This window comes from Epinephelus lanceolatus, chromosome 21, assembly GCF_041903045.1.
Source record: "Epinephelus lanceolatus isolate andai-2023 chromosome 21, ASM4190304v1, whole genome shotgun sequence".
NCBI lineage: Eukaryota > Metazoa > Chordata > Actinopteri > Perciformes > Serranidae > Epinephelus > Epinephelus lanceolatus.
In genome coordinates, this window is record NC_135754.1 from 17,406,522 (window position 1) to 17,416,058 (window position 9,537).

Consider the following 9,537-nt stretch of genomic DNA (forward strand, 5'->3'; position numbering starts at 1 on the left):
TTTAAAAATCAAGTATAAAAATAGCCCACACTTAAAGAATCATCCTAACATTTCCTTGCGGGGAAAAAAAAATTCTATGGAAGGTGGCAATTTTCCGGGTTTTTGCTTTTTTCTGTCGAGAGGAAAAAACGTCCTTTCGGCTTCCGTCTACGTCGCGTAAGCGCTTGACGTCAGCATAACAACAACCTGTCATGACAGCTTGTATGGGGGAAAAAATATCGATTAAGATATCAAATCATACAAAGTCTGTTTCACCTGGATGTAACATTCCTTCCATAAGGTAAGAAGTGTTAACTTCAGATCTAAAAAACAAACCCTAACTTACATCGAAGTTGCATAAACAAAAGGGAATAGGCTGTGTAGCTAACGAGCTAACCTAGCATTAGCTCTTGTCTGTATTCTGAGGTTGCCTAGCGGCGTTGAGGTAAATGTGAGATAAATGTCAAGACGACTTTTCAGGCCTATAATAACTACAGTCCAATCACCTGCTGATTAATTTTGTCACTGTAAGTAATACAACCGAGCGGGCAGAGCTGTCTTCTTATTAGCCAACCGCCCGGCGTAAATCGACAACATAGCTTGCTATGCTAGTTTAGCTAACTAGCTAACATCAAGCTAAGCACCGATCTCTTGATAGCTGTTAACCAAAGTTAACGACATTGTCACTCCTTTTTACATGCTGCTAAAACACATGTATGCCAACTGTTAGTGTGTCAAGCGATGATACTATTTAATAACGTTATTTGCGTTCAACCTCAAACTACTATTGTGTATCAGTGGTGTAACGTTACAGTTAAATAGCCTTGCACTAACGGAGAGGACCGTGAGTGTATAATGTTTCCTAATGGCTGGCTAGCTAGCTGTATTGCTCATTTAGTAACAGCCGATGTCCGTCACATGAATAGTTAATTCGCCGGCTGTCTAGCCACCTCGCTGTATTTTTGAGCTGTGTGCGCAGTCAGCGAATTAAACAAATGCCTTTTGGGTGGCATCAAGGACTGCACCTAATTCGCCCCAAGACGCGCATTGCAGGTGCATTGCAGTGAATGCACGCCGTGAATGTTGACATAACTATACATACACTGTGTCTCCGATCCAGTGTGTGAGATCCAGGAGGGACAGGGCATTCTTGGACCTGTCAGTTAGCCAGCCGAAGAGACGGGGAACAGGATAGGGAAGCAGGGCGAGGCGGGCCCCGCGGAGCCGGTGGAGAAGATGGCCGGCAGCCCGGAGAAGAGTTCCACCGCGCAGGAGCTGAAGGAGCAGGGGAACCGACTGTTCCTCTGCCGCAAGTACCAGGAGGCTGCTACATGTTACAGCAAAGCTATTGTGAGTACACGAAATGATAGCAATGGTGGAATGGTGTCACCTTAATCAAACACAGCCAAACAGTATTGTCTTTGTTAGAGAAATACAATGGATGCATTTCCTTTGTGAAGCCTAGTCTACAGTGCCATGATGTTACAGTGCATGTGTATTGTCTACTATGTCCTGTATCCCAGAACCGTAATCCATCGGTAGCAGTCTACTACACCAACAGGGCTCTGTGCCATGTGAAGCTGCAGCAACATGACAAGGCTCTGGCAGACTGTAAGCACGCACTGGAGCTGGACAGCCAGTCAGTCAAAGCTCACTTCTTCTTGGGCCAGTGTCACCTGGAGCTAGAGAACTACGATGAGGCCATCGGCAACCTGCAGAAAGGTTAGAGCAAACTACCAACGGATGGTGAAACTTTTGCAACATTTTGTGGCAGTGTGTTAAAGCAGCTTGCTCATATATTGCTTAATCTTTCTTATGTATTTCCTCATTCTATATTGAAGTCGACGTGTTTCGTTTTTTTTTTTTTAACTCTAGCAGTAAAGTGGCTTTTTATCAGCTCTTCCTCAGCATATGTCTGCAGGGATGTCTTACTGTATGCTTTGTCAGGGTTTCTATCATTGTAATAGTAATAGCCTACAGTTAAAGGGGAATTTTTAGATGTCTAAATATTGGTATGCCTTCTACGGAACAAGAGATGTCAAAAAGAAAGCACTTTAATAGTAAACCAGTGTTGCTGTTGTCATGTGCTCTACAGCTTATAACCTGGCAAAAGAACAGAGGCTGAATTTTGGAGATGACATCCCCAGCGCCTTGCGCATTGCGAAGAAGAAACGTTGGAATAGCATTGAGGAGAAGCGCATCAACCAGGAAAACGAGTTACATGCTTATCTGACTAAGCTCATACTGGCTGAGAAGGAAAGGTGAGACTTTGGAGCTGCAGTCAAATATATAATATTTGTTCTGGGTGGAAGGGTAATTTATAATAACTTTGTATTCATGCAGAGAACTTGAAGAATACAAAGAGAAGCAGGACGACAATCAAAATGGAGGCGATGCTGCCAAGATTGCATCAAAACATGTATGTTTTATATGTCTTGGATTTACTCAGTTATCATGTTTTTTAATGAACAAATCTAGTAATTATAAATTCTAACTGAATATTTATGAATGTGACCTACTTAGGACAAGTATCTAATGGACATGGATGAGCTCTTCTCTCAAGTGGATGAGAAAAGAAAAGTGAGTGTTCAAATGAAGCCATTATCATTACCATCAATTGAGCATGTAATAGAGCATACTTGTATTTATGCATTCAGTCATTTCACATAGCTCCTATAGTAGGAGGACTGGAGTTTATCCCAGCATGCACTGGGCAGAGCGCAGTGAAACATCCTGCATAGGTCACCATCATCCATTACAGGGCTAACAAACAGACAGGCTGATCACATTCACCCACACAAATGCATCTTTGCTAACAGTACACACCTACTTTACACCATCTTTTTTGATCGTTGACATAGCAACGAGAGAAATAGGCTTCAAATTTGTGTGCAGTTATGATAACTCAGTTCAGATGTATTAATTTTAGCATGCGGGCATTCTGTCTGCATTGTTCCTGTGTCTTAATTCAAATTATTTGCTGCCGTTAATTCTCGTGAGTGCATCTGTGAAAACATGCACCTATAAACAGACAGTTTATGTCCTATTTCCAGTCCAAGCTGTTTCTATGGTAACCATCACTATTTGTTTGCCAGGGCTTGTGGCGTTTAATTATCCTTGCTATAGATAGGTGTTGACTGAACTGAGGTAGTTGTCATGTAATTGTCAGTTGAAGTGGCACCACACTGACCGCCAACAGGGTGTTTTTCTCCTGTATGTGACAGAAGACATGAACACGGGGTTTATTATAGACCATGGAATTTCTGATGAAATACATTTTGCTATATTGCGCATTTTATTTAAACATTTTGATTCTATTTTTATTTTTAGTGATGTGGTTTCAGAGGACCTAAATGTGGAAAGTATTGGCAAGCAGCAATTTGTCAAGCTATGTCACAGTGTTATGGTAGCAATTTGGATATTATATCCATATATCTCTTAGCATTGCATCAGTGTGACCCCTGCTGCGTTTTGTCGTTCATTCAGAAGCGGGAGATCCCAGATTACTTGTGTGGGAAGATCAGTTTTGAGCTGATGAGGGAGCCCTGCATCACACCCAGTGGAATCACCTATGACCGTAAGGACATAGAAGAGCACCTACAGGTAAAACCATCGATTTCGTTTTACTTCTGACATGAACACATGATACTCAGAAATTCACGACTTTTAAGCAGCTGAATTGACCCTTCGCTAAGCCCCGCCCCTTTGTGATGGTCCGACAAGAACCCACACTGTAACTAACTGCACTCTCTGAAGAAATATGATCATATATTTTGAAAAATGAAAGGGATTCCAGAGAGAAGCAGACAGAGGGGTCTACAGTCTGTGTTTAAAGGATATATCCAGGATGTCAAACTGACTCAGCAGCAACAACAGGTTAAAAAGACAAAGATAGTTAGAAGCTAAAGCCGAACTATAGGCTACAGATCACAGTGCAAAAGTGAACCACCACATCACTGCTGATCGACACAGAAGACAATGAATATAAAGGGAAAGTTCACTGATATTGAATCAGCTGTGTGGCATCTCTTTTTTTTATGTCTCATGCAGATTACTGTCTAATTGACATTTGTGTATTTATTACATGAATCTAAAATAATGAAATGGATAGCTTACTATTGACTGAATTTTAGTGAGCGTTTCAAGTACAATACGCTACAGTACAGCTGTTTCATTATGTGACCCGGCATTATCAATCCACTGGACGAAGGCAGCTTCAACCACAGGTGCTTTCCCTGTGCGTGTTCTGTTTCCTGTCTCCATCACTAGCAGCCATGACTATCAGTCCTAGAGGTACACTGTGCAGGATTGTTGGTTACTGTAAACATGCTTGCCAGTGAAAGAGAAAGTAAAAACTAGATCTACAAAACAGATTTACTTTAGTGGAATTTCGCAATGCTGTATATGAGTTTTTTCTGTCCTGTTTCTCCTGGATACCAACTGCTGTCAGTCTGGCACCTGGTTGCTATCTTTTACACACCCATGAGCATCTCAAACATAGAAAATAGAGAGTTTGTGGGAGTGGGAGGAATTACTTCTGTATGAGTATTGAAAGTGTTTGACTATTGATTACTGTAACCGTGATCGCTTTAAGTGGTTTCCATTTTACTTAATGTCGAAAATTAAATACCACTGAATTTATATCACTGAAGTATTTTACTTTGAAAACAACCCATCTGAATTTATTTTTAGAATTTCAGTAGTCAGTTAAAACGTTTATTTCCAGTATATGTATTTTAGTTATAAATATATTACTAGTCCATACCCATTGAGTGCACAGTTGCCCACGTAGTTTCACATGGTGTGTGTTTGGGATACAGGTCATAGGAAATTGCAGATTAAATAGTCAACTGGACCCATTAAGAAGAGCAATGTATTCAGACAGAGTTTTTGTGAATTTGATAGTACGATTGCTTTATTGAAAGTACAGTAGTACCGTTGCCAATAGTGGGATAGTTAGTGGGCTAAAACTGTACATTAGTAGTTGAGTAAGCACGTTGAAATGCAGAAAGTTAAAGTGTTTATTTTGTATTGACTTAAAAATGGGGCGCACTGGTAGAATGACTAACTGACTGACTGACTGACTGACTGACTGACAGAATGACACACTGACAGTTTCCGTGATTATGTACAGCATACCATACCATGACTTAGTCATACCAAAAATTAGGGGAAAAAAAAAAAAACATTCAGGGGGAGCCACAGCCATCGGTCACATTTTAGCCATTTTTACGCATTTTTCTGTTGTTATAGCGCCACCCAGTTGCCAATTAGAGTTAAATTTCTCCAGTCACCTTGAGGCGTCCTGTTCTACATATCTACCAATTTTAGTAAAAATCGATATGGCGGTTAGGCCGAGACAAGAAATTAGCTCTCTAGCGCCCCCATTTTGTTTGATGGGGTCAATAATGGAGGGGTCCCCTCAGATTATGTGTGGTCATATGCCTACAAAGTTGTGTGGTGATCGGTGAAACCCTTGAGATGTTATACACCTTTATGTGATGAGCCACGCCCTCCACAATATTCATTGCCTTATAGAAGCTCAGTTTTAGTAAGTTTTCCAACTTTTGCCAAGAGGGAACTTTAGATATTGGTCCCTAGATTATGTTCACCGAGTTTCATGCAGATCGGTCAAACTTCCTAGGAAGAGATCGATTTTAAGTGTTTTTCAAAAAATTCAAAATGGCGGAAAATCTATATAACCGGAAGTTATGGGTTCTTGAGGCAAATTTGTTCCTCATGAGGAGAGGCATCTCTGTGCAAAGTTTCATGTCTCTACAACATACGGGGCATGAGATATGACCATTCAAAGTTTACAATTTCAATCGGTTGCTATAGCGCCCCCCTTTGGCCAATTGATGTAATATTGCTTCATTCGCATCCTCCCATGACCCTCTACCACTGTGCCAAATTTCACATGGATTGACCAAGTCAGGGAGGAGAAAAACGTGGAACAAACACAGACACACACACATCCACAGACAGAGTTTTCGTCATTATATAGTAAGATATGACTAATAGATTGTGCCCAAATACAATACAGATTTAGTCATAGACTTTGAATATAGGGTAATTAATTTTTTTATCAAATTGTGTGAACACCATTTTGTGAACATTAAGTTTTGAAAATGCAAAAGTTGAAACAAAACTAATAGACATGACAACAGATTAGACACTTGCAGACAAAACAACCAAATGCAATTAAACTGTATGCACACAATGTCAGTTTTTCCCCATAGTATCGATAATAGTACAGATGAGTATCAATGTTTTCCAAGGTATTTTATCGAAGGAAGAATTTCCACTATTATGACAAATCTACTTCATACTCAGTAGTATTTAAATTGCAACATATTTAGAAGTGGTTAATAGGGCTGGGTGATATAAGGACTATGTACAATATACCAATATATTTCCAAGCAAGATATAAATTTAGGCAACACCATTTATATTGATATAGGGTCAAATTGCTTTACATAATGTATACCAGTGTGCACCTCTCCTCTCACACTCTGCTCACAGCTCTGCCCCACTCACAAGTTCTCCAGCAGCACTAAGGGTGTTTTCACACTTGGTCCTTTTCAGCCCTCTAAGTGGACAGTGACACGTCAAAGTAAAAACAAAACTATGTCAATATATATTATATATAGTCTATAGTGTGAACAGAAAGAGGACCCAATCAGAGCTGAACTTAACCAGAAAGAGAACTGAGTCCTCTTTCAAATGAACTGACAATGTGAACACAAAAAGTCCCTTTTCTGTTGATCCACTTCTTAGTGCACTTTACAAGGACTGAGTTCGGTTTGTTTGAAAGGGACTATTATGTAAGAACATCCAAAGAGAGACACAGAGCTGCTACTCTGTTTAATCTGTCTGTTAATTGGTCTACAGTGCGACATCGGTCTATATGTTGCACATGCTACGCTAAATCGGTCTGTGAGATGAATGAAATTACTGCAGCACATGTGCAATCCAGCGCTGCACTGCTAGTTTTTGCGTGAGGTTTGACTTGCAACTGAGCATATAGCCCATCTCATAGAAACTAGCGAGATATATATCATGTATCGCCAGTCTGCCTGAATTTTTGTCCACGTTGCCCAGCCCTTGTGGTTAAACGAAAATAAACGAATAATAATAAACGAAAAGGTATTTAGTCGCTGATTATATTCAAATCTTTAACACCATTATTTGCGTCCTTCTTTTTGTTAGCTGGTCTGTTTGTTTACACTGGTCTTACCTGCATATATATGGGGCGGCAGTAGCTCAGTCCATAGGGACTTGGGTTGGGAACCGGAGGGTCGCCTGTTCGAGTCCCCGTCCGGACCAAAATATGGAGCGTGGACTGGTGGCTGGAGAGGTGCCAGTTCACCTCCTGGGCACTGCCGAGGTGCCCTTGAGCAAGGCACCGAACCCCCCAACTGCTCACCGAACCCCCCAACTCCTCACTCTGACATCTCTCCACTTTGTGCATGTATAGGTCCTGTTTGTGCATGTGTGTGTCTTTCGGACCTGTGTGTAATTGACAAGCAAGAGTGAAAACATTGAATTTCCCCTCAGGGGGATTAATAAAGTAAATAAACTTAAAACTTAAACTTAAAACTTAAAGCTCTCTGCTCTCTGTGCAGCGAGTGGGTCATTTCGACCCGGTCACCAGGAGCCCCCTGACCCAGGACCAGCTGATCCCAAACCTGGCCATGAAGGAAGTGATCGATGCCTTTATCCAGGAGAACGGCTGGGTGGAGGACTACTGAAAGGATCCCCACCCCGCAACCTCTCATCTCTCCATCATCAACACAAAGCCTGGACAACACGAGGCTATAGAGAACAGATCACCCCTTGCCTGGATATGTACTTTACACAAGCGGGAAAAGCCACACTACGGACTACCGAACGGGAGCCATGTATCTGGGTCTGCCTCTAACTCCCAACATTTTATCTTTGCTGTAAAACTTCCCGCCCCTACTTTCCAAGGCTCGGCGTTCATGGCCTGCTGCTCCCTTTAAAATCCCCTTCATTCTGCTCTTTCTCTCTCAACTCCCTCTTTCTTTCTGTCTTGATGTATCTAGTCTCTCAAGCCTGACTCCCTTCTTTACTCTAAATAAGGGGCCATGTTCTCAGGTCTCTCTACTTTCTCCCTCTGTCTCTACTCTCTTCTTTCTCTGAGTGCCACAATCCTTGGAAAGCATCAGCATTGCACTCCAGTTTTTGACACAAACCACCAATATTACAAAAAATACTACACATGGTGGTTAAATAAATGTAGACTTTGGCCTTTTATTTGGCATTACTCCAGTATTTCTTAGTCATTTTTTCATTAAACATTAGAGCGTTTGCCACTTCATAATGTACATTTTCTGAAGTGGTTCCTAAAATGCCAAAAACCTTTTCTCAACGAGGGGGACTTGTTTGTATGCAAGATTTACATGATGATGACTGAAAAATAGTTGTAGGGAGTCAAGTCCCTTCTCCGCCTCCAGGTGGTGCTCAAACATCCCCACCCATGTCACCATACTGTAAGATTTTGAGTAGATTGTTAGTTTCTTTTCTTTGCATATCAATCACACCCCATAACAGACAATTAAAATAAGTTGAATGTATGCATACTGTACTCTTTAGGTTTAGGCTTGACCTACAGTAATTCAATCTTTTGTTTTTTTATCAGGACAATATAAGGTTTTCATGAAAAGCGGCCTTGAACTGGATGCATAAAATGAATGGAAATAACCGCTGCATTTAAAAAAAAAAGTTTTCACATCGCTGGATATTAATTGAAAGTGTTTGACTATTGATAGATGACATCAGCTGTTTGGGATGATGCTTAAAAACCTGCTTTGGAGAATGGTCTGTGCTGTGTGTGTCCGTTATAGAAACAGAAAACTGTGCTTGGACGTCTTGTTTGGCTCGTGCTGTTTGCCTGGATTGACAGTGGATGCTCACATCAAGCATGAAGTGGATTTTCTTTTCCTTCGCAAAAGGCAAGGTTGTCTCACCTTTTTGCTGTTCGTGTTACGCACCTTCTCCTCACAGAGTCACAGTTACAAAGATTGCAACAGCTTCTGTAAAACAATCATCGGTGTGAAGTTTGTGTCTTGTCGCAGGGATCTGAGGTTCACTAGCATCACAGCACCAACCTCCTCAGTGTTAGAAATGCTGGAAGAGTCACGACCATCTTATCTCATCCATACCTCAGTCTGAGTTTTGCGTGCCAGTTCACTGGCATTCTCTTCGAAACACTTTTTCATTTCGGCACTATTAGTTTACAGTTTGTTTTTTCAGGCGAATGTGTGTCTGTGGTGAATTAGGCCTGTCGGTGGTTCATGTCGAGGTGCAGGCAGTGTAAATAATTTGCTCGTGTATCTCAGATTTTATTTCTTGACAACATAGGGTTCTTTTTTTTTCTTGAGAAATCCTAGAGCTTGAGAAACTGTATTAAATGTAGATATGTTGATAACATAAATGCCTGGTTCCGTTTTCATTTGTCCCCATTAAACCATGAACTTTGAGTTTGTTTGTTGTTTTTGTGACGCTGCATTATCATTAAAGAGACACCAAGTATGA

The 9,537-nt window shown here is 41.0% G+C and overlaps 1 protein-coding gene across 1 annotated transcript; it reads left to right on the forward strand.

Moving 5' to 3' along the window:
- The first annotated feature begins 145 nt into the window (after positions 1–145).
- Positions 146–9,537, forward strand: stub1 (STIP1 homology and U-Box containing protein 1). Its single transcript, XM_033612346.2, has 8 exons — positions 146–280; positions 1,100–1,329; positions 1,503–1,701; positions 2,075–2,240; positions 2,323–2,398; positions 2,503–2,559; positions 3,466–3,582; positions 7,605–9,537. The coding sequence occupies exons 2-8, from the start codon at positions 1,216–1,218 to the stop codon at positions 7,728–7,730; spliced, it is 855 nt and encodes a 284-aa protein (XP_033468237.1). The 5' UTR covers positions 146–280; positions 1,100–1,215; the 3' UTR covers positions 7,731–9,537.